The 26,284-nt window shown below is 47.1% G+C and overlaps 1 protein-coding gene across 1 annotated transcript in view; it reads right to left on the reverse strand.

Annotated features, from left to right (window-relative positions):
* Nucleotides 1–12,505, reverse strand: part of npc1l1 (NPC1-like 1) — a 38,915-nt gene extending 26,410 nt beyond the window's left edge. Inside the window, 6 exon segments of the mRNA XM_068023295.1 lie at nucleotides 2,703–2,885; nucleotides 3,839–3,967; nucleotides 4,416–4,588; nucleotides 6,071–6,171; nucleotides 8,090–9,633; nucleotides 12,317–12,505. Coding sequence (XP_067879396.1) covers nucleotides 2,703–2,885; nucleotides 3,839–3,967; nucleotides 4,416–4,588; nucleotides 6,071–6,171; nucleotides 8,090–9,633; nucleotides 12,317–12,370 — 2,184 coding nt within the window. The 5' untranslated portion in view covers nucleotides 12,371–12,505.
* Between the last annotated feature and the right edge of the window lie 13,779 nt (nucleotides 12,506–26,284).

The raw sequence follows: 26,284 nt of genomic DNA on the forward strand, positions 1-26,284 counted from the left end.
GATACATGAAAACACCTGACCTGTCTACCTAATCCCATTTGCCAGCACTTAGCCTTGAATGTTATGACGTGTCAAGGGCCAAGTGCTCATCCAGGTACTTTTTAAAGGATGTGAGGCAACCTGCCTCTACCACTCTCCCAGGCAGGGCAATCCAGACCGTCACCACCCTCTGGGTAAAAAAGTTCTTCCTCAAATCCCCTTAAACCTCCCGCCCCTCACCTTCAACTTGTGTCCCCTCGTAACTGACCCTTCAACTAAGGGGAACAGCTGCTCCCTATCCACCCTGTCCATGACCCTCATAATCTTGTACACCTTGATCAGGTCACCCTCAGTCTTCTCTGTTCCAGCGAAAACAACCCAAGCCTATACAGTCTCTCTTCATAGCTTAAATGTTCCATCCCATGGTGCATCCTGGTGAATCGCCTCTGCACCCCCTCCAGTGCAATCACATCCTTCCTATAATGTGGCGACCAGAATTGCACACAGTACTCCAGCTGTGGCCTTACCAAAGTTCTGTACAACTCCAACATGACCTCCCTGCTTTTGTAATCTATGCCTCGATTGATAAAGGTAAGTGTCCCATATGCCTTTTTCACCATCCTATTAACCTGCCCTTCTGTCTTCAGAGATCTATGGACAAACACGCCAAGGTCCTTTTGTTCCTCGGAACTTCCCAGTGTCAGGCCATTCATTTGAAGGAGTAATGTGACACGGAAGTATTCAAAGTGTATCACCTCACACTTTCCAGGGTTAAATTCCATGTGTGTGAATAATTTCTTTCCTGCCTTACCAAGATGCAGATATCACTTCCATTGCTGATATCCTGCTCTCAGCAGAGGGCGGGGCCTTAGGTGCATATGACCATATGCAGGTGGTCTTGCATGGCCAGGGTGGGATTGATAAGGCACTGAAACACAATCAGATGACTCAATCAGAGACTGAATAACCCTTTCTGACCCAGGACCCTTAACATATTAGGTAAAGCCGCGGCCCACAAGGACATTGACCAAGTCCAACTTCCCCGGCTGCTGCAACAGTCACAGGAAGTCATGTAGAAGAATTCGTTCAGGAGACTGACCACCCAGGAACAAGCTCCTGTTGGTAGTTCTGACTAACACCAGCTGCTTATAAGTATATACCATTGCTTAGTGGGTTAATAGAGGTTTTCCACATTGGATTCAATTTCCACTCCGAGTTCATTTCATACCCCCCCTGTTTAAGTATCAAGGATGTCACTTTCCTCTCAGGACTAGAGCTGTACTAAGAGTCTTACAATCTTGTCATGAGCTAACGAATACTTCCCGATTTACAAATAGTCACTCGGTACTATAGAACTTGAGTATTGTTGAAAAAATAAAGTCATTGCAAGCCCGACTGATAATCTTACAACCACTATAATTCTGAGCACACTTGGGAATGTTCAGTAACTGTAAGTGCTGCCCAATCGTGAAATCACATCCAATGTTACGCATTGTGTTCGGAGTTTTGCAACTACCACCCTGGTTGAGTAGAGTCAGTATTCTACCCAGTGCAAACAGCCGAAGGGACGTGCCGTTTGATACGATCCGCCAGTCGTTGCGACGTACACCCTACGTGCCTGACGCTGCACTGCCACTGGAATTCATATTTGTGTGGTAGGCAGAATAAGTAACGTGGTTTGATGGCAGCGTCCTGTTTGTGGAAAATATCACTCGTGTTGCCACTGCACTGTAGCAGTGTGAAACGGCTAGCTTCAACTGTGTCTCACATTTTTGAGATCCCCTACCCTTCCAAGGTAATTTGAGGTAGACTGCAACGTGACTCACTTACACTTGCTAGAAGCTACATATATTCATACACAGGGACCTACCCTCTGCAGGCAAAAGGAAGATGCCCAGACGTTGCGCCTTTTTGGAATTAAGCAAAGCGTGGGGGACAACAGTTTCCTGATGCATTCTCCACGGTGACGCCTGGACCGATCAGAGTTGACTTGCCAACCAATCAGCACCCTTTTATCGTGCAGTATAAATTGTTACTCCCTTTGAAACTTGGCATTCTTGCGTCTGTCCTGATGAGTGCAAGACAAAAAGCTTCGACAGCAGGTCTCTCTTTTCAGCAAGACCTCCTGATTCATTTTGTCTTCCATTTCATTTTTAATTTTGGCCCTGTCTTGTCTGTCGGCTTGCACTTTTTTTTTTAAAGGAAAACACGGTCTGTAAACGCACTTCGTAAATGCAAGTCAGGTCCTGTTTGGCGACATCCTGAGATTGTGAAAGTGTTTTAAGGGTGGTGACTAATGTAATGTAGGAAACGCAGCGACCAGTTTGCTCTCAGCAAGCTCCCCCACAAACAGCAATGTATAATGACCAGATCAGCTGCTTTGGTGATGTCGCTTGAAGGCTAAATATTGGCCGGGACGCCAGGCTCTCCCTTGACATAATGCTACGGGAACTCCATTCGCCGTCTCATCCCAAAGATAGCACCTCCGACAGTGCAGCATTCCCTCATTCCTGCACCGGGGAGCGTCAGCCTCCATTTTGGGTTCAAGTCCCACTCCAGAGGTAAGACTGGTACCCAATGAGACACAGCGGCACTGATCCTGTTGGCTTCTCTGGGCAAAACTGTTTGCATTTTCAGTGAGGTTAATGTATAAGTTACCAAAAGAAAAGACAAACTTATAGAAGTCTGCAGCATCGGTTTGAACCCTGGATCCTTTAACTGACCTGATATTGAAGAACAAGGATGAAGATGTTGTCTGCGCCAATAGCGAGCACCAGGAAGGGAACCACCTCTAGAATGACGAGCGAAGCTGGGACTCCGACATAACAATAGAATCCCATAGCTGAAAGAACAGCGCCCAACACCACTAGAATTCCACCCAGTCCCAGCGTAATCTTTGATTCGATCTGCAGTTCAAAATAGACCAGAAATACACAAGTAACCAAGGCAGGAAAGCCGAGTTGAGGCTACAATCAGATCAGCCACCATCTCATCGAACGGCACAGCAGACTCCAGGGGGCCGAATGACCTACTCCTATTTTGCGACTTATGGTGACAGGGCTGCTTCGTTTTAATTCACTTACAGGATGTTGTCATCAGCAGCAAGGTTATTGCCCATGCAAAGGTAACAGTGAGCTGGCTCAGTGCCTTGCTAAGCCATTTCAGTTTCAGCTGTGGGGTTAGAGTCACATATAGGACCTCGAGCAGATAACAGCAGATTCCCTTCCCTGAAGGACACAGTCATGGAGTCATACAGCACAGAAACTGGCCCTTCGGCCCATCGTGTCTGTGCCGGCCATCAAGCACCGAACTGTTCTAATCCCATTTCCCAGCACTGTAAAAATCAGCCAACCAATCTGCTTTGCTCAATGGTCCAGTATCTTCAAGGCCATCACTACTGATGTTACCTTTTTAACTCCAGATTTATTTTATTCACAATCTGCTTGTAGTGGGATTTGAACTCATGTCACCACATCACAGTGGTCATGTTAGTGGATCAGTCATTTAATGGCCTGGTCTAATGTTACCATACCTGCACTATATGTCAAAAAGGGACAGACTTACACAGTAACTAATGACCGTTTCTCTATCCCTGAACAACAGGCACAAAATAAACCCAAATTATTTTTGAGTGAAAATTGCCCTGTGTTTTTGTTAAACCTGCATTATAGACCTGATTCTTCACCGATTCTATACCTGAATAATTTCATAACTAAGCATGGTCTTAAATGTTGTAATGTCAAAATCACAAGAGACAGTATTTCCTGTGAGCAGCAGGATGAGACTAAGACTGGAACTAATCTCTCGCTCAAGGAATGACAGAAAATAAATGAAACGAAATTAACAGAGAGATGCTCACCATGAAAGTTCTCCAACTTGTATATTCCCCAAGCGCTAAGGCAATGTAGACAAATATAACCAAATAACTGATGGCAAAAATTGGAAGATCTTCTAATGTGGTTCTGCTAATCTCATCTTCAAGAGACCGCTGTGGACACAATTCAAAACAGAATGTTTTACGCTGCACTTATCAATGTACAAACTACAGGCAGAGACTGAGAGCAGGGAAATCAGCTGGGAATAACCGAGTCATACTCCTGCTCGTGAGGCAGAAGGTTTTATGCACAAACACTTAGCCTTCAGCACCAACATATAATCGAGGATGATCTCCCTTTGCAACCCCTCAGATGAGGCAGGAAACCTGGGGGCTCGTTGGGGTGAACCCTCGAGGGACCCTTGCCGCGAGTCAACAACACAGGCACGACGGGCTGAATGGACGTGCTCTGTGCCAGACAATTCTGTGCTGAGCGAAAGCTGCCAGTTCCCCTGCTCCCTGGTCAACCTTCCTCCCTGAGCAGAAGCCAGCGGGATTTGGATGGTCTGCTTCCTTGTGGAGGGCTGTCGGGGGTAGTGAGAAACATGGTCAAACAGCATACCTCAGACATATAGACAAAGCTGAAACTGAAAGAGTTGTTCTCTTTAAACTCCCGCAGCATCTTTAAGTATTCTCGCTCCCACAGCATCACGTATTCATATTTGGGGTCGTCGGTTTCGTAGTTGTTTAAAGAGAATGTCATAATGAAGGCCTCTGATAGAGTGAAATCCTCATCTGCCAGAAAATAAAGAGGTTAAAGTGAAGAGGCAAGTATGGAGTCAAATGCTCGGAGTGAAAGTCATCGACCTCAATCAGTCCTGTCCCAATAAGGAAGCTGCGTTTCCTATATTCCAACAGTGACTACACTACTGCCAATGAAACTCTTTGACAAGTCCTTCGGGACGTATGGAGCTCAGGGAACACGATATAGAGGTGCAAGTCTTTTCCATCAATGTAGTCAATGGGGTGGATTCATTGTAATGAGAAGTTATTGCAATAATCATTGACCGAGACAAAAATCTTCAGCCATCGTTTAGATCAGCTCCCACCTTCTCCTTGCATTCCTTAGCATTTTATCTCTTAAAGCTACGTGTTTCTTGACCATTTTTAATACTCCCTGCTTCAGTGACCACTCGTGGTATTTTTTGCCCACACCTCGATTACCCTTTCAACAGACCGCAGATCTAAACCTCAGTTTCCTACTTGTTAATGTGTTAACCGGTACTAGATTCCTTCAACGCAGTCAACATTGGTGTGCAATCTCCACTTACAAATAAGGAAATGCTGTTTTTCCACCTGGGACGGTGCCTCTCTCTGTCTACCATTGAATTCTCCCAGTCCGGGTGCTTTTCCCATTCTCTGCTATCTCGTTCTGCGACTGCACTTCAGTTCAAAGCTCTCATGCATTGCCAGGCAATCTCTCCAGTGCATCTATGATCAGCCAGTTCAAAGAAAATCCAGGCCTTTACTTCACAAGAACCAATATCTTCAACGGTTTTGATCTGGACTGTATCTGAACTAGATTGGGCCAATACTCAAGAATTGCCTAAGGATTAAGTCCCATGGAAAGATCCAATGAAAATGAGGAGACCGGTAGAGCAAGTAACATCCTTCCTCTATCCACCAGCAAGAAAATGTAATCAATTGTGGAACAGGCTCAAAGAGCCATATGGCTGATCTTCGACATCGACTCCACTTTCACGGCCACCTCCGATATCCCTCAACTCCCTTAGAGTCCAAAAATCTGTCCACTCAGAGGGTTCTGAATCTTGGGCTATTTTCAAAGCTGGTATTGAGGATCACAATGACTGAGCATCCTCGACCCTCAAGGGTTAAAACACTTCTCCTTATTTCAGGTCCAAATGGCCGACCCTTTATCTTGACACCATGCCTGCTCGTTCTAGACTTTCCGACCGAGGATAACAGCCTCTCTGAAACATATTACATCTACCAGGTCAAGCTCTCTCAGAATCCTATGAGGTCACCTCTCGTTCTTCTAAACTCCAAAGAATAGAGTCCATTGTGCTCAATCTTTCCTCATAGGACAAACCTGTGTGCCAATTGGCTGATACTGTTAAAGTTCACACTAATGTATTCCTCTCTGATCTTGCTATTCTTTGCTCATGTAAACTAACCAATTACAACTGCCCATCGGCACAAGTAACCTTTCTAATAGGGTAGTCTGCTTCCTTTGATAACTCGGATTAAATGCCTTACCTGTATATCCGCCGACAGCCAGATATGGAAAGACAGGGGCTCCATAATCTGCCATACAGCTCATTCCCAATTCCGTATTGTCTTTGAAAGACAGAGGAGAGCTGCAGACGGAAACGTATTTTTACTTACTGAATGGCACTTGCAGCCCAATAAGCCACGTGCTAGAGTTAGGAGGACAGAAGATGCACGGACAGTCAGGAAATGAGAAATAGGAGGCCTTCAAAAGAGAAGATAGTTTGGGTGCTGTCTGCACACATCCCCACGAGGAGGAAAGGGAAGAACACACAAAGCGAGAATTCCCAGACTGACTAAAGATAGAGATATTATAAGAAGACTAAATGGAGGCTTATGATAAATGCCAGGGGCTGAATACAGCAGAGAACCGAGCTGAATATCAAAACTCAGGGGTAACACAAACGGGAGGCCAAAAGTATTCTGTGAACATAAATTATACAAGGCTGGTCAAAGGAAAGGTGCGGTTGATTCGGGGCCAAAATGAGACCTTCTTGTGGGTCATGGCTGAGGGGATAAATGAGTATTTGCATCTGTCTTCACTACAGAAGAGGATGCTGCTAATGTAACAGTAAAGGAGGAGATAGGTGGTGTTATTGTATCAATAAAGAGGATGTATGTAAAAGGTTGGCAGTCCACAAAGTCCTCCTTGGATATAGGACTGGAGGATTGCAAATGTTACACTCTTTCTTCGAAAAGACGAGGAATCCGGATACAATTTATTCTCAAGTCAGTACGGATCTGGCAGCGTCTGTGGCGAGAGAAGCAGAGTTAACGTTTCGGGTCAGTGACCCTTCTTCAGACTGGAGGTAATTATACGGCGCTGTGCCCCAGGGGTCAGAATTAGGAGCACTGCTCTTTTGGATATATCCTGGAATTTGGTGTCACCTGAAAACTTTGAACTTGTGGTCTGTGTACTAAACTCGGAAACGTGGTCGATAATGAGGTGGGAAGTAACAGATTTTGGGAGGACAGTGGCAGATTGCTGAACTGGGCAGATGCATGGCAGATGGAATGTAACGCAGAGAAGTGTGATACATTTCTGTAGGAAGAATGAAGAGAGACGTCATAAATTAAATAGTACCATTTCCAAGTGGATGCAGGAACAGAGAGATGTCGGGGTGTATGTTCATCAAACTTTGAAAGTGGCAGGACAAGTTGAGAAGGCGTGCATGATCCTTGGATTTCTGAACAGAGAAGGTTTACCATAACCTCCTTGTTTTTGTACTTCATCAATCGCTGGTTAGGCGATTCTGTTCAATTCAGGGCATCACACAGTTATGTGGAGAGACTGGGAGAATGTGGGGTTGTTCTCCTGAGAGCAGCGAAGGTTAAGGGGACATTTAATCGAGGTGTTCCAAATTATGAGGGTCGATAGGGAGAAGCCGTTTCCAGTGGGAGACGGTTGGCAAACCGAAGAACGCAAAATTAACATGATCGGCAAAAGGACCAAAAGGTCATGTGAGGGGGAAAATAACTCACTGTATAAATTGTTGTGATCTGGAACGCGTTGCCTGAAAGGGATTCAATACCCAATTCCCGTTTGAAAGTGACTAAATACTTGAAGGGAGAAAATGTGCAGGGCTGGGAGGAAAAAGTAAGAAGGTGGGACTAATGGGATAGTTCTTTCAAAGAGCTGGTACTGACACGATGGACCAAATGGCCTTCTGTGCTGTATCATTCTATGACTGTGGGACAACGTGTAGGAGTTACGAAGGCTGACAACATGCAGAGTTCGTGCCCAGTTCTCCAACACTGCCACACACATGCTCTCTCTCTCACACACACACACACGCACACTTACAGTAAAAGCTTTGTTACCTGGCACGTCAAACAATTCTGCTTAATGTACGTGAAACTCCGCAGTGAAACACATCTGACCGCAGAGACTAAGAATCCCATGCTAGCCCAAGGGCAACCGTCACCCGGGCAAGTTCGCTAGCAAGCAAAGTGCCAGATAACAAAGCTTTGAGTGAAATCAAGCTGATCAAAATGAGAAGCACCTACTTGATACAGTAGAGAAAGTGGTCTCTCCAGTCAACGACGCCGGTTTCTCCAGCCACTGTCTGGATGGCAGTCTCCTCAATGTTGTTCCTGTCATTTTGGAAGTATTGGAGCACGCTGTTGACAGCACAGTCTGTGCTGCGGGGATTCTCCGGGTTCAGCGGAGCATAGCAGATGTCTGCAATGGTGATGTTCCTCTGCACGGTTTCCGACCAGACGCTGATATTTTGGAGCCTGCTCTGAAAATCCAGAAGCTCCAGGATGATGTCTTTGGCGAAGATGCCACTGAACGTGTTTGGCCCAAACAGGACGGAGTCGTAGGTGTAATTGGTGCGGTTCGGCACGGTGATTATGATTTGGTTGGTGCGAAAGAAAGGGCCAAAATTGGCATCGTGGAAAGCTTTCTCTTGACGGGCTCGGCTATTGGGGGCGGACCAGAGTTCGACAGGGCTGGTGGTGAGAGTGATGAAGGTCATCCCAGCTGACAGACCGCTCACCACAGCGAAAGAGATGCAGATGACGGTGACTGGGTAACGCGCCACCATGGTGCCCCATCTCCTGAACATCCAGCCCAGGGACTGCTGGGTGGCCCCGCTCAGTTTATGAGACCACTTGACGTCCTCCGGCCTGAGCTGCGGAACGTTCAGGCTGGTGCGGTCTGCTTTCTCGGCACGGCCTGAACAATGGTAACGAACGAGAAAAGCGACAAACAGGACGACCAGAATACAGAACACCACAATACAAATGACAAGGATCCCATCCAATTGACCGATCATCCAGGTCCCAGCTGGGGGGACTGGAGAGGGTATGACGGGGCACGACTCCTCACAGTCCAGGCAGGAGCAAGCCTCTCCATTGGAAACCATGGACTCGTTGCACATCCAGTACTTCCCGTCGTAAGGAACGATCCCATCGCTGACGTTGGTGGCTTTGTCGAGCAGGACAAAGTCAATGTCTAAAGGTGCCAAGCCATTGCTGCTGTCGCCTTGGAAAGCGAGCCAGCGTTCGGTGTTGCAGAGCTGGGAGCCGTACTTGCCACACATGGGGGAGATGGCGAAGCCTCCCGTCGCCGGGATGCGCACGTTCTTGCAGGAATCGTATGTCCCGTCCGCAAACACTTTGTCATAGTAGCACTGGTACTCCAACACGGCCTCGGTGATGGTGCCGGAGAGATTTGCAGGGAAGGTCCTAGTGATATTGATGTGGAGGCTCTGATTCGGGCTGCAGGTGTTTTGACAGTAGAGGTTGACAAAGTTCTCAAGGCAAGAGGGACAGCGGCTCAAGAGGGGTTTGGACATGGACAGGCTGTTGTCCAGCAGCGTCAGCTGCTTCATTGAACAGCAGGCATAGGTATTTTGGTCGCCATTGTAGATCATTGGACAGATGGACTTCAGCAGGGCCAAGTGTTTGCCGTACAGTTTGATGGCAGGTCCATTGTACACGCAAGGAATTCGGGCTGGCAGAAAGCTTCCCGTCACCTCAGGGTTTTTCCCACAGTCTCGATAATAGGAACATACTCCGCTCTGATGAATCCACCGACAGGTCACCTGTCGAGGAGAAAAGTTAAGGCAGCAAATCCTCATCGGAACAAGGCAATTCTGTCTCCCCAAAGCCTGTCCACCATCTACAAGGCACAAGTCAGGAGTGTGATGGAATACTCTCCACTTGCCCTGGATGGGTGCAGCTCCAACAACACTCAAGGAGCTCGACACCCTCCAGGACAAAGCAGTCCACTTGATCGACACCCCATCTACAAACATTCACTCCCTCCACCACCGACGCACAGTGACAGCAGTGTGTACCATCTACAAGATGCACTGCAGCAATGCACCAAGACTCCTTAGACAGCACCTTCCGAACCCACGACCTCTACCACCTAGAAGGGCAAGGACGACAGACGCATCAGAACACCACCACCTGCACAGTCCTCTCCGTCCCACCCACTATCCTGACTTGGGAATATTTTACGGTTCTTTCACTGTCAAAAAACTGAAACTCTCTCCCTAACGGCACTCTGGGTTTACCGACACCACATGGACTGCAGCGGTTCAAGAAGGCAGCTCACCACCACCTTCTCAAGGGCAATTAGGGATGGACAATTAACACTGGCGATGCCCACATCCCATGAACCAATTGAAAATAAAAGAAAAATTCCCAGACGAGAGAAGTTGACTGTTGACGTAGTTCACCCACGACAATCCTGCTCGTGACATGACGCAACGACAATGGAGTTGTTGACCAATCTTAGTGATCGGTCTCACTCAACTAGTCTACAAGAGACCCAGCTTTGAGGTGGGGGGGAATAGCCAGGCGGTGGAGAGTGAAGGGAACCACAGATCCAAATTTACCTGTTCCTCCCAAGCAAGGGTAAAAGAGAGAACCTTGATGAAGAGAATTGGTTGGCTTCTGGTGTTAAAGTGAGGCCTACACACACACACACACACACACACACGCTGATCTCACCATCTTCCATTCCCCTCTTTGGCCAGAATGCTCGCCCTGACAATGGGATGGTCTGGGCACCTTCTCAGGTGCTGCACTTCTCCGAGGACGCTGCTCCTCCTAAACTCCCGCTCATCAGCAACGATGGGGCCTAGTTGAGAAGCTGACGTGAGTATGAAAGCCAACATCGCTGCCTCGCGTTCCATTATCCTCGATTTCTGCCCAGTCAATTTCTGCCCACTCCAAACGCCAACTGCTTTGCCCAGGAAGTTAGAATTAAACAATAAACCTCGGAAATGGGCTTTTCCTGACAATTCAGGAATTATTTAGGTCTATTGGGCTTCAAAGACCATGGGCTGAACCTCAGTACCCACGAACAGACGTCAACCAGGCCTTCTGTGGGCGAGAAGCCCACAATAAAGCAGCCCTGCGGTTAGTTTCTGCAGGGCATTCGGGAAACCCATTCCTTGGGGTTTCCCCAACGCCCGCCATACCCCTTCAAACCGCCAGAAGCCCATTAGTTTGTATCTTCTCCTCCAGAAAGGGGAACTCCTGTCAGATGGGAAGATGGGGTTTGCTCACCAGGCTACACAGTTTGGATGAACTCACTAATGAGATTATCGATAGGGTCTCTCTTTATCCCACGACTTAGATCGAAATTGAAACAAAACAATGGGAGGAACCTCTTTTTCCTTACCAATTCAGTCTCTGGCGTGCATCAGAGTCAAGAAAAACTGTCGGAAGAGCCCAGCCAGTTACAAAAGACTGGAGCTGCCAATGGTGGTGGCACAAGTATGTGAGCTCCAAGAGTTTGATGGGTGCACAACAACAACAAGTTGCACTTCTACTAGCGCCCTCAATGTAGTAACATATCTTGAGATGCTTCCTGTCAAATGAAGTTTCATAACTGTCGCTCCGAAAGGAAATATTAGGACAGGTGACCAAATGCTTGGTCAAAGAGGGTAGTCAGTGAAAAGTGTTGGGAAAGGTCATCAATGACCTCACTGCACTGGAAAATTCTATTTATAATAATACCGCTGAAGGTCAATGTCAGATGACTGCTCATTTAAAGGAGCAAGGACTGGACATTTGCTACATCTTTACATGGAACATCCTCCATTTTATAATATGCCCTGAATATTCCATCACCGTTTTAACCTTTTTCCTCCCAATTTGCCAAAAAAAAGACCTTCGGCCTAAACCTCTCAGCCTTTCTGCCTCTCCCCGTCTCGCCATCTGTCTGCCTCTCTGACTCTCCATCCCTTCGTCTCTCCACCCCTCCTTATTTAATATACTCCTGGAAAGCTCGGAGTAAGACCTGTCCTAATATTTCTTTGTGCGGGAGTATGATCAGATGAAAAATTGACTCGGAGTTGCACAAAGTGCCTTAGGGCATTTCACCATCCTGACTTGGAACTATATCGCCGTTCCTTCACTGTCGCCGGGTCAAAATCCTGGAACTCCCTTCCAAACAGCACTGTGGGGTGTACCGACACCCCAAGGACTGCAGCGGTTCAAGAAGGCAGCTCACCACCACCTTCTCAAGGGCAGTTAGGGATGGACAATAAATGCTGGCCAGGCTAGTGACACCCACATCCCATGAAACGAATTAAAAAACAAAAATAAAGGCACTAAACGAATGCAAGATGTGCAGCCTTCAGTCTGAGCGATTCCATGGAAAGTAATCAGCTCAGTGTGGAACACACAAAATGAGTGTCACGGAGATCACAGCGGTTAACACAAAATTATCTCACAGTTGAAAACGAGTAATGAGTAGTTGACTCTTACCATGGACGAGAGATGATCGAGAAGTAATAGAACAGTGAACACTTTTGACAACATTTTAAATCCTTCCACCAGTGTTTAAGATGGTTAATTCAAATTAACTGGATCAAAATTACTAACAGTTTTCATGGATTTCACAGTAGATCGGAGTGACAGCAGAGAAATGCATCCATGGGTTTCTGAAGCAGCCAATGGGATTTTAATAGACAATCATGTCCTACGTCAACTCTCTTATCATTTATATAGCATGATGAAGGACAGCCAATCTGCGGCTGCAGATACTTATAATTCCCAGGTTATTATTAACTGAGCCTAAAATGAGTAATCACTGCCCAGCCACCAGTCAATTGTTAAAGGGCAAAGGTTCACTGACTCATTTACTTGTGTGTTTCAACAGCTCACTTGTTATCACTCTTGCCTTGAAAGCAATCCAGGACTTGAACACAAAGAATTGAGGCTGACACTCCAGTGCGGCACTGAGGGAGTGTTGCACTGTTGGAGGTGCCATCTTTTGGATGAGCCATTAAACTGAGGCCCCGTCCACCTTCTCCGGTAGATGCAAAAGATCCTGCACTGTCCACCGAACCACACTCAAATGTTAAGCAAGAGCAGGATCGGGGCGCAGCAGTGCTGGCTTCTGTAGTTGAACAGCCTGCCGCCATTTATAGTCTAGGGTCATATATAGAGAACTCCCGCATGGAACAGTGCCAATGCAGTTCTGAGGGAGTGCTGCACTGTTGGGAGGTGTCGTCTTTGGGATGAGCCATAGATCCCGTGGTACTATTTCGACAAAGAGCAAGGGAGTTCTCCCCTGTGTTCTGGCCAATATTTTTTCCCTCAATCAACATCACAAAAATAGATGATCTGGTCAAAGTCTTTAAAGAATTGGAGAAAACTGGATGTAAAGAAAACAATGACAAATAAATAAACACTCTTTTGGCCAAAATAAATAAAGGCATCTGTCTCGCGACAAGGAGGCCAAAGAAGAAGAAGAAGAAGATCTGTTAATCATTTACTTTGCACTGTAATATCACTGAACTTCCAGCAGATTTCATCAGTAAAACAACACACAGTGTGTGTGTGTGTGTGTGTGTGTGTGTGTGTGTGAGCCAGTATCTGAGTGTGAGTGCAAGTGGGTGGGGAGGTGTGTGTGTGCACGAGTGTGTATAAGTATGCGTGTGTGAGTTGTGCTCCAGAACGAGCCGCACCCCTAGCCAAGCTATCCCAGTACAGCTACAAAACTGGCATCTACCAAACAGTGTGGAACATTGCCCAGGTATGGCCTGTCCACACAAAGCAGGACAAATCCGATCCGGCCGATTACCGCCAGGCAATCACCAGCGAACTGATGGATGATGTCGTCGACGGTACCATCAAGTAGCACTTACTCACCAATAACCTGCTCACTGATGCTCAGCTTTGACTGAATTTTTCTGGGTTCTGCCGGGGCATTCAGCTCGAGAGAGGTGATGAGGAACATAGGAAACAGGAGCAGGAGTAGGCCATTCGGCCCATCGAGCCTGCTCCGCCATTCAATCAGATAATAGCTGACTATCTACCTCTACACCACTTTCCCGCACTATCCCCATATCCCTTGATGTCATTCATATCCAGATATCTATCGATTTCTGTCTTGAGCGTGCTCAGTGACTGAGCTTCCACAGCCCTCTGGGGTAGAGAATTCCACAGATTCACCACCCTCTGAGTGAAGAAATTCCTCCTCATCTCAGTCTTAAACGGCCTGCCCCTTATTCTGAGACTGTTGTTCCCTTGTTCTTGAGACACCAGCCAGGGGAAACATCCTGTCTACATCCACCCTGTCACGCCCTGTAGGAATTTTGTAAGTTTCAATGAGTCACCTCTCATTCTTCGAAACTCTAGAGAATACAGACCCAGTTTCTGCAATCTCTCCCTGTAAGACAATCCCCCCATCCCAGGGATTAGTCTGGTGAACCTCCATTGCACTCCCTCTGTGGCAAGTATACCCTTCCTTTGATAAGGAGACAAGAACTGTACACAATACTCCCGGCGCGGTCTCACCAATGCTTTATACAATTGCAGCAACACATCTTTACTCCGGTACTCAAAACCCCTTGCAATGAAGGTCAACATACCATTTGCCTTCTTAATTGGTTGCTGCACCTGCTTATTAGCTTTCAGTGACTCATGAACAAGGACACCCAGGTCCCTTTGGGAAGAGTTGATGTCCAACCTCTCACCATTTAAGAAATACTCCAACTTTCCATTTTTTTTCCCGACCAAAGTAGATCACTTCACACTTATTCACATTATATTCCATCTGCCATCTTCTTGCCCATTCACTTAGCCTGTCCAGGTCCCCTTCAAGCCTCCTTGCATCCTCCTCACAACTTAAAATTAAGTGGCAATGTGTGTCATCTGCAAATCTGGAAATAGGACAATTCGTCCCCAATCAATATCCAAATCATTGATATAGATTGTAAACAGCTATTTCCCAAGCACTGATCCTTGTGGTACCCCACTAATAACACCCTGCCATACTGAGAATGACCCATTTATTCCTACTCTCTGCTTTCTGTCTGTTAATCAATTCTCAATCCATTACAGTACATTATCCCCAATCCCATGTGCTCTAATTTTGTTTACAAGGTCCCTCATGGCAGACTGATACAAAAGGTGAAGTCACACGGGATCAGAGGTGAGCTGGCAAGATGGGTACAGAACTGGCTCTGTCATAGAAGACAGAGGGTATCAGTGGAAGGGTGCTTTTCCGAATGGAGGAATGTGACTAGTGGTGTTCCGCAGGGATCAGTGCTGAGACCTTTGCTGTTTGTAGTATATATAAATGATTTGGAGGAAAATGTAGCTGGTCTGATTAGTAAGTTTGCGGACGACACAGAGGTTGGTGGAGTTGCGGATAGTGATGAGAATTGTCAAAGGATACAGCAGGATATAGATCGGTTGGAGACTAGGGCGGAGAAATGGCAGATGGAGTTTAATTCGGACAAATGTGAGGTCATGCATTTTGGAAGGTCTAATGCAGGTGGGAAGTATACAGTAAATGGCAGAACCCTTAGGAGTATTGACAGGCAGAGAGATCTGGGCGTACAGGTCCACAGGTCACTGAAAGTGGCAACGCAGGTGGATAAGGTAGTCAAGAAGGCATACGGCATGCTTGCCTTCATCGGTCGGGGCATAGAGTATAAAAATAGGCAAGTCATGCTGCAGCTGTACAGAACTTTAGTTAGGCCACACTTAGAATATTGCGTACAATTCTGGTCGCCACACTACCAGAAGGACGTGGAGGCTTTGGAGAGGGTACAGAGGAGGTTTACCAGGATGTTGCCTGGTCTGGAGGGCATTAGCTATGAGGAGAGGTTGGAAAAACACGGATTGTTTTCACTGGAACGACGGAGGTGGAGGGGCGACATGATTGAGGTTTAGAAAGTTATAAGTGGCATGGACAGAGTGGATAGTCAGAAGCTTTTTCCTAGGGTGGAAGAGTCAGTTACTGGGGGATATAAGTTTAAGGTGCGAGGGGCAAAGTTTAGAGGGGATGCGCGAGGCAAGTTTTTTTACACAGAGGGTGGTGAGTGCCTGAACTTGTTACCGGGGGAGGTGGTGGAAGCAGGTACGATAATGATGTTTAAGAGGCATCTTGACAAATATATGAATAGGATGGGAACAGAGGGATACGGTCCCCGGAAGTGCAGAAGGTTTTAGTTTAGGCAGGCATCGAGATCGGCGCAGGCTTGGAGGGCCGAATGGCCTGTTCCTGTGCTGTACTGTTATTTGTTCTTCAACCTCCTGTGTGGGACCTTATCAAAAGCCTTCTGAAAATCCAAATACACCGCCTCCACTGGTTCTCCTTTACCTATGCTACAAGTAACATCCTCAAAAAATTCCTACAGGTTTGTCAAACATGATTGCCCTTTCATAAATCCATGTTGACAGGAGATTATAAAGGATAAGTATCCACAGAGATAACTTCCCAATCATATCATTATTTTCCAACATTTTCCCGACTACTGACGTCAAACTAACAGGTCTGTCGTCCTCCGATTTCTCTCCTGCTCCCTTCTTAAATAGTGGGGTTACATTTGCTACTTTCCAGTCTGCAGGTACTCTTCCAGAATCTATAGAATTTTGAAAGATAACCACCAATGCATCTACTATCTCTACAGACACCTCCTTCAACACTCTGGGATGCAGTTCATCTGGTCCAGGGGATTTATCAACTTTCAATCCAATTAATTTTTCGAGTGCTACCTCTTTATTTCTACTAATTTCTTTCATTTCCTCATTTTGACAAGTCTTTTGGTTCCCGAGTAATTCTGGGAGATTTTCTGTGTCTTCCTCCGCGACGACAGACACAAAGTAATTGTTTAGTCTCTCTGCCATTTCCTCAATCTCCAACACAAACTCTCCTGTCTCCGCCCGCAAAGGTTCTACATTCATCCTTGCTCATCATTTCCTTTTCAAATAACTAACAAAGTTCTTAAATTCCGCCTTTATGTTTCGAGCTGACTTGCATTCATAAACTCTTTTCCCTTGTTTGATCAGTTTCTTGGTCCTCCTTTATTGGATTCTAAATTGCTGCCAGTCTTTGGGTTTTTGTGTCTTCGAGGAATGTATACTGTTTGTAAACTTTTTTGTAAATACTGGCCATTGAGGTGATGCATTTGGGGAGGTCAAGCAAGGCAAAGGAATACACAATAAATGGGAGGATACTGAGAGGTACAGATGAAGTGAATGCCCACAGATCCCTGAATCTAGCAGGATAGGTCGAAAAGATGGTTCAGAAGGTCTATGGAATCCTTTCCTTTATTAGCCCAGGTGTAGAATATAAGAGCAGGGAAGTTATGCTGAAACTATATAAAACATTAGTTAAGCCACAACTTGAGTACTGGGCTGGACTCTGTGCTCGGTTTGAAGGCGGGTTCCATGGCGGGGGTGGGGAAGGGGGTGGGGCCAGAGAATCGGGGCACAGTGGTCGTCCAAGGAACCCGACGCCGGAATGCCAGTCTCCGGTTTTCTCTGAAGTGCAAGCCATGATGGTGATCAGAATACCATTTAAAAGTTGGTATGGCTTGATGTTGCCCTCATCGGGCTCGTGCTGAAGCAGAAATTAACACTAATCTCTGCCCAGACAGGTGACCTTGACCTTTGGAAGGAATCCAAAATTACCAGGAGAATAATGATGAGTATGGTTTACCCTGTTTTCCTGCATCCCCTTGCTGTGATGAGGCATCACTGCCGGAGGTGGCCCAAAGAGACAGGTGCAGCTGAAGAGGAAGCTCTTCGATACCAAACAGCAACAGCCACCAAGGCACAGAGTAGCCCAGATAACACCAGTGAGTCTATAGCACGGATGACGTACCTGCAGATGTCTGAGAGTCAGTGGCAGAGATAACTGTAGATGTCCAGAGAGACTTTTGCACACCTCTACGCACTGAATTTGCGACCAGCGGGTTTTGGTGGTCACCCCTGCACCTGTGGCCCTCAAAATTACCGTGGCTCAAAACTTTTATGCCTCTGGATCATTTCGGGGATCCACCCAGGGACATGTGCTGGAGTCTTGCAATCCACAGTGCGCCACTGGATCAAGGAGCTTACTGATGCTCTGTTCAGGAGGGCCTGTGACTATGTCCACTACAGGTCAGACCCTAAGAGTCAGGGTGCAGAGGAGATTTATGAGGATGTTGTCGGGACTGGAAAAATGCAGCTAGGAGCAAAGATTGGATAGGCTGGGCTTGCTCTCCTTGGAACAGGGAAGGCTGAGAGGAGATCTGTGCAAAATTGTGAGGCGGGGCCTGGATAGAGTAGAGGTGAAGGGTCTGTTTAACTGTATGCCCCCTAATCACCAACCTCTCTGCTAGTGTCAAATGATTGGGTGAAAAAATCTTTCCTCATCTCTCCTCTGGAGAGGGGGTCTGGAACTCACTGCCTGAAAGGGTAGTAGAGGCAGAAAACCTCATCACATTTAAAAGGTGTCTGGATATGCACCTCAAGTGTCCTAACCTGCAGGGCGATGGACAAAGTGCTGACAAGTGGGATTAAGATAGGTGGCTCTTTTCTTTTTCGGCTGGCGCAGACAAGATGGGTCAAGTGCCTCCTTCTGTGCCATAAACTTTCCATGATTCTTGCTCATTACAGACTTGTTCCAAACATGGACAAAAGAGTTGAATACCAGAGGTGAGAGTGACTGTCCTTGACATCATGACAGCACGTGACCGAGTATGGCATCAAGGAGCCCTAGCAAAACTGAGGACAATGGGAATCAGGGGGAAAACCCTCCGCGGGCTAGAGTCATACCTCGCACAAAGGAAGATGGTTGTGGTTGTTGGAGGTCAATCATCTCAGCCCCGGGACATCACAGCAGGAGTTCCTCAGGGCAGTGTCTGACACCCAACCATCTTATGCCCGAGGCAAGTTCATTGGTGAAGCAGCTGAAGGTCAGAAGTGGGGATGTTCGCTGATGATTGCACACGTTTCAGTTCTGTTCGCAACTTCTCAGATAATGAAGCAGTCCGTGCCTGCATGCAGCAAGACCTGGACAGTATTCAGGCTTGAACTGCTAAGCGGCAAGTAACACTCACGCCACACAAGTGCCGGGCAATGACCATCTCCAACGAGAGAGAATCTAACCATCTCCCCATGATATCGCCATCACCTTCGGTGGGCCGAAGGGCCTGTTTCTATGCTGTACGGCTCTATGACTCTATGACATTCAATGGCATTACCATTGCTGAATTCCCCCACCATAAACATCCTGGGGGTTACCATTGACCAGAAACTGAACTGGACCAGCCATATAAATACTGTGGGTATCTGCAGGTCAGAGGCTTGGAATTCTGCAGTGAGTAACTCACCTCCTGACTCCCCAAAGCCTCTCCACCATCTACAAGGCACAAGTCAGGAGTGTGATGGAATACTCTCCACTTGCCTGGATGGGTGCAGCTCCAACAACACTCAAGAAGCTTGATACCATCCAGGACAAAGCAGTCCGCTTGATTGGCAGCCCATCCACCACCTTCAACATTCACTCCCTCCGTCACCAGTGTTCTGTGGCAGCAGTGTGTACCATCTACAAGATGCACTGCGGCAACTCAATGATCCTTCGACAGCACCTTCCAAACCCTTGTGTTGCTTCTCTCACCACTTACCACAGGGTCAGTCTGTGTGACCTTCAGAACACTGACAATAATGGGTGCAACTGAGCCACTCTTGGCGATGCACATCGAAGTCCTCCACCCGGAGCCATTCCGTGCCCTTGCTACCCTCAGGTGTTACTTCGAAGTGGTATTCACCATTTCAGAGTACTGATTCATCAGCTGAGGGAGGGGAGCAGTAGGTGGTAATCGGCAGGAGATTTCCTTGTCCGATGCATGAAGACTTCATGGGGTCTGGAGTCAACGTTAAGGACTTCAAGGGCCTCTCCCTCCCAACTGTACACCACTGTGCCGCCAGCTGTGGTCTGTCTGACCTGCTGGATCTATTGGAGTGCCTAATATATACTGGTTCCTTCTATTTCGGGGTCGCTGTCTTGTGCTTCTCTTGATCATTTGGCAGCTTGGCAGTTAATTATTGTGGCACACACTTACAAAAGTCAGTATGCGAACTCACTGAAGTGAAAGATGTGTTTCCAATATTGAAATGTGCACCAATGTGCTTCGCCAATGTTAGCTGGTATTAATGCTCAGTGTTTTCCAGTCAAATGTTTATCAGTGGACTAATGAATGCTTCAGATTGCCTCACTGACTTTTGCACGAACATAAGTGGCATAGATCCACTGTAGAATGGAAATTTGGTTTTCAAGGGAATCGAGAATCGAGAAGGGAATCTGCTGCCCTTGAAATAAAGAAATAAATAAATAAAAAGAGGGACCTTTAAACACTGATAAGAAAAATAACAAAGCCCCATCACTTTCTGTAATCAGGGAGGTCCTGCTGTTCAAGGCCAAGAAATGGCCCCACATGGATTCAAAGTCCGCTACAAGAGTTCTCGAAATCAGATAGCTCCTTTATCTGCTTCGATGAACAGACGATGGCCTTGGAGTGTACCATGTAACTGAGCATGTCATGTAGGTGTCAATACAACAGACCATAAATCTATTCAACGTACTGTAAACTAGGTGCAGGAGTTAAGTTCTGATAGATGATGGGGTGAGAGAGTTCTGAGGCATGAGTTCATGGAGGGGGTTGTGAGGGGGAGGGGTTTAACTCACCTGGGTTTGGCTGCTGGTGGGGCACAGGGGCTTTAACCTGGGCTTCCTGGAACTCATCACTGGAAGCAAGGCAAGAACACAGCAGCAACTGAGGGCGATAAAGGCAGGAGAGGGAAATGCACCAACAGGTATGGGCAACTCACAGCAACCTTCTTGGCAGCTTGCGTGAAAGGGTGTGCTCACATTATGAGTGGCGAGGGGTATCTCCACACACATTGCAGGTGTCATCTACACTTGGGAGGTCAGTAGTCTGATCCGTACTTTGGAGCTGGATCGATCAGCACGGATGCTGCTCACAGCTGCATGACTTTGGACTTCAGATGCTGCTCACAGACCTGCTGTTCCACAACAGGAGGGATGAGCAGAGAGGCACGGTTAGCAGGAGGCCATACCTGCGACACAGGGTGTACACGTAGACAATAACCTTCCTCAGCCTGTTGGAACGTCAGCGTGTCAATGGCCTCTGTCGGGCTGTCACGCTGTCACTGCCACTGTCACCACTACCCGCAGCCTTTTTTTGTCCTCTGGATCCTTCAAATGCTGTGTGCGAGATCTCCGTGCGCAACTGCGTAAGACAAGAAACTGTTGGCTCGTCTACCCAATTACGCCAACTGCGCCTGTGATAACGCCAGCCAGTATGAGAGGGCGCTCGGGTTTAAAGAGGGAATTCCAGAGCTTAAAGTTGCGACAAACTTCCGGTGCCGCTGTCGGGGAATGCCGGGGCAACGAGGGGGAGGATGGTGTGATCAACCGTGTCAAAGGGTGCAGACAGGGTGGGGAGGACGAGGAGGAGGGATATAAAACAGAAACACAACATTCCAACAATGTGCAACTCACCAATATGCAGCTCCAAATCTTTTACCCTTCCTTTCGTTAGCACTTCAACATGGAGCTACCGCTGTGGTTTCAGCAGAAGTCGAAGCAGGCTGCTAAGATACCTGGGCCATGTGTCACAGAGTTATACAGCACGGAAACAGGCCCTTCGTCCCATCGTGTCCGTGCCGGCCATCAAGCACCTATCTATTCTAATCCCATTTTCTCGCACTTGGCCTGTAGCCTTGTATGCTATGGCGTTTCAAGTGCTCATCTAAATACTTCTTAAATATTGTGAGGGTTCCTGCCTCTACCATCTCTTCAGGCAGTGCGTTCCAGATTCCAACCACCCTCTGGGTGAAATTTTTTTTCCCCTCAAATCACCTCACCTTTAATCTATGCCCCCTGGTTATGTACACCTCCGCTAAGGGAAAAAGTTTCTTCCTATCTAACTTATCAATGCCCCTCATAATTTTGTATACCTCAATCAGGTCACCCCTCAGCCTCCTCTGCTCTAAGGAAAACAACCCTAGCCTATACAGTCTCTCTTCATAGCTGAAATGTTCCAGCCCAGGAAACATCCTGGTGAATCTCCTCTGCACCCTCTCCAATGCAATCACATCCTTCCTATAGTGTGGTGACCAGAACTGTACACAGTACTCCAGCTGTGGCCTAACTAGCGTTTTATACAGCTCCATCATAACCTCCCTACTCTTATATTCTATACCTCGGCTAATAAAGGCAAGTATCCCATATGCCTTCCTAACCACCTTATCTACCTGTTCTGCTGCCTTCAGTGATCTATGGACAAGTACACCAAGGTCCCTCCATACTCCCTAGGGTCCTACCATCCATTGTATATTCCCTTGCCTGGTTAGTCCTCCCAAAATGCATCACCTCACACTTCTCAGGATTAAATTCCATTTGCCACTGCTCCGCCCATCTTACCAGCCCATTTATATCGTCCTGTAATCTAAGGCTTTCCTCCTCACTATTACGACAACACCAATATTTGTGTCAAGTGCGAACTTAGTGATGATACCTCCTATATTCACGTTTAAATCATTAATGTACACAACAAACAGCATGGGTCGCAGTACCGATCCCTGTGGTACACCACTGGTCACAGGCAAAAACAACCCTCGACCATCACCCTCTGCCTCCTGCCACAAAGCCAATTTTGGATCTATTGTGCCAAATTGCCCTGGATCCCTTCTTAACCAATCTCCCATGCGGGATCTTATCAAGAGCCTTACTGAAGTCCATGTAAACTACATCAACTGCTTTACCCTCATCTACACATCTCGTCACCTCCTCAAAAAATTCAATCAAGTTAGTGAGACATGATCTCCCCCTGACAGAGCTATGCTGACTATCCCTGATTAATCCCTCCCTCTGCAAGTGGAGATTAATCCTGTCCCTCAGAGTTTTCTCCAATAGTTTCCCGACCACTGATGTTAGACTCACCGGTCTGTAATTACCTGGTTTATCCCTGCTACCCTTCTTGAATAATGGTACCACATTTGCTGTTCCCCAGTCCTCTGGTACCTCTCCTGTGGCCAGAGAAGATTTGAAAATTTGTGTCAGAGCCCCTGCAATCTTCTCTCTTGCCTCACATAGCAGCCTGGGATACAGCTCATCTGGGCCTGGGGATTTATCCACTTTTAAGCCTGCTAAAATCGCTAATACCTCCTCCCTTTCAATGCTAATTTGTTTGAGTATATCACAATCCCCCTCCTTGATCTCTTACATCTACATCGTCTTTCTCCATAGTGAACACGGATGAAAAGTAATCATGATGTGGTTGTCTGATATTCAAATCTGCCATCAGGTAGCTGGGAGGTCACCGTTTGCCCATCTCTGATGCCCAGACTCTGCCGATTTCCAGTCCCTCCTCCTCTATACTTGTTAGTTATGAGATTTGTGGAAGGCTGCGTCAGGTTCTTCACCTTTCCCTCGTGTTCTGTGCTCTCTTCTGCAAGGAGAGGGACAAAAAAAGTCCTAGTAGCGAGAGTGAGCGTATTAGCATGAACGCTAATGGAGAGCATTTGTTGAGGGTGATTATGAGGGAGAGGCAATGACATTGCGTAAAGGTGAGGGTGGGCATAGAGAGAGAGGGGGATGGTGCACCTCCAAGGTAAGTTGTTGTGAGGAGTGATGCGCAGGAGCAGCCTTGAGAAGGCAGAGTGAGCGAGTTGGGCGTGATATGGTGAACTGCTCTCACCTTTCATGCCCTGCTTAAGACCTTAAACCGTTTCAGCATTGTATTGGCAAACGTGGCACCATCTCCTGCTCCGAATCTGCCAGGACCACTCAGCTCCAGACCTCATTACAGCTTTGCTCCAAACATGGACGAAAGAGCTGAACTCCAGAGGTGAGGTGAGAGTGACTGCCCTTGACATCAAGGCAGCATTAGACCGAGTATGGCATCAAGGAGCCCGAGCAAAATTTTAGTCAATGGGAATCGGGGGGGAAACTCTCCGCTGGTTGGAGTCATACCTAACACAAAGGAAGGTGGCTGTTGGAGGTCAATCATCTCAGTCCCAGGACATCACTGCAGGAGTTCATCAGAGTAGTGTTCTTGGTCCAACCATCTTCAGCTGCTTCATCACTGACTTTCTCTCCATCATAAGGTCCGAAGTCTTCAGTACCATTTGCAACTCCTCAGATACTGAATCAATCTGTGCCTGCATGCATGCATCAAGACCTGGATAACATTCAGACTTGGGCTGATAAGTGGCAAGTAACATTAGCGTCACACAAGTGCCAGGCAATGACTATGTCCAAGAAGAGAGAATCTAACCATCTCCCCTTGACATTCAATGGCATTACCATTGCTGAATCACCCACCATCAACATCCTGGAGGCGACCATTGACCAGAAACTGAACTGGACTAGGCATATAAATACTGTGCCTACAAGAGCAGGTCAGAGGCTGGGAGTCCTGCGGTGAGTAACTCACCTCCTGTCTCCCCAAAGCCTGTTCACCATCTACAAAGCACAAGTCATGAGTGTGATGGAATACTCTCCACTTGCCTGGATGGGTGCGGCTCCAATAACACTGAAAAAGTAGCCCACTTGATTGGCACCCCATCCACCACCTTAAACATTCACTCGTTTCACCACTGACTTACAAACCTGCAACCTCTACCACCAAGAAGGACAAGGGCAGCAGATACATGGGAATGTGGCCACCTGAAAGTTCCCCTCCAAGTCACACACCATCCTGACTTGGAACTATATCGCCGATCCTTCACTGTCACTGGGTCAAAATCCTGCAACTCCCTTCCTAACAGCACTGTGGGTGTACCTACCCCACATGGACAGCAGTTCAAGAAGGCAGCTCACCACCACCTTCTCAAGGACAATTAGGGATGGGCAACAAATGCTGGTTTTGCCAGCGATGCACACAAGTCACGAAACGAATAAATAAAAATTCAAGCACACAAGGCGGCTATTCGGCCCATCGGTTCCAAGTCGGCTCTCTGTTGAGCAACTCAGTCAGTCCCATTCCCCTTCTCGATGCCCGCAGCTTACTTCCCTCGCCATGGCCAGTCATCGGATTGTGGAACGATCTGCCAGAGGGAATTGTTGATGCAGAGAAAATGCCTTTTTTAAGGGAAAAGTGGATAAATATTTTAACACTGGAGTCCGGGAAGAGAGCAGGGCAATGGGCTTAGTTTTGGCTGACTTTAGCAGAGAGGTGGCACAGATGCGATGGGCAAATGATCTGTCCCTGTGCTCTTAGCGTGTATGCACCCAGCACCAGAACACTGAGGAAGATCGGCCTTCTAATTTATTTGAAAGCTGATTTCAAGTCCAAGGGCTAATTTTTGCAGAGTCACAGTAGTTTTTTAAAAAAAATATTATCAATTACACTTATATAGTCTGACAGAACCTTGGCCTTTGGCACAGCCACAACAGCAATTTTAATAGTTATCTGTTCCTGGTTTGGTTTGTGTTGCTTTAAAAATGTATTATCAATTCAGATTTATTGAACAGAATCTAATATCTTGACCAATTTATTGATCAACTGTCTCATTTGGCAGTGCTTGGAACCTTCTCGCCTACGCTTATTTATCACAGCGCCTTTGCACTATCGTCCAACAGTGCTGTTTATTTAGAAGTTGCAAAACAAAGATGCTCCTGTGGTTACGGTTTTTGCACACATTCTGCAAGTGGACTGGTAATCCAGAGACTGCTCAAATCCCACCTTGACACTTTCGGAATATGAATCGAGTTCAAAGATACTCTTGTGCTGAAGCTGATCATAAGGGATGGGGAATAAATGCCAATCTCTCCTGATTTACAAGTTGCAGATGGCATAAGCAGCCACTTCTTGCTTTTCTCCCCCTCCTCTCACCACAACCTTTGTGTTTCTCCTTTCAGACAGCCAAAAACTGCGACCTGGTCGACAACTGGTGTGGGAGCTTGAAGTCCAAGGGAAACAAGAGACTGATCGGGAAGATGCACGGAGTGGCCTGCAGCCCGGGCAGGGGGAAGAGGTAGTGCAGGTGCCAGCTCACCGGGGGGGGGGGGGGCAAGGTTGCACAGGTTCCCCTGCAGAGGACTCAGATGAGGATTGCAGTGGATCGACGTCCTGAAAAAAGGCTGTTGGGTATGCAACATAGAAATGCTAGTGCATTGACAGGCCTGCCAACAAGCATGACGTACAGAGGTGATTAGTTAACCTATGGAGGGAATATTGGAAAGTTTGTTTGATAACATTGATTTGGAAAGTTCGTTTTATGGTGGCATTATCGCAGCATTGTGACCAAGAGGAACAGCGATGGGAAGGTGTAGGACTGTTGTACAACGAGGATTCGGAATTGTGTTCACAGGAATCTCTCTCTCGATCTTTCTCGGTCCCTGCTTCTCTGTCTTGTTCTCACTGTGAGTCTCTATTGACCAATGTATCATAAAAAATTCTCCTAATTCCACCCCCCCCGCCC

The sequence above is a fragment of the Heterodontus francisci genome, chromosome 47 (assembly GCF_036365525.1).
Source record: "Heterodontus francisci isolate sHetFra1 chromosome 47, sHetFra1.hap1, whole genome shotgun sequence".
Lineage (NCBI taxonomy): Eukaryota > Metazoa > Chordata > Chondrichthyes > Heterodontiformes > Heterodontidae > Heterodontus > Heterodontus francisci.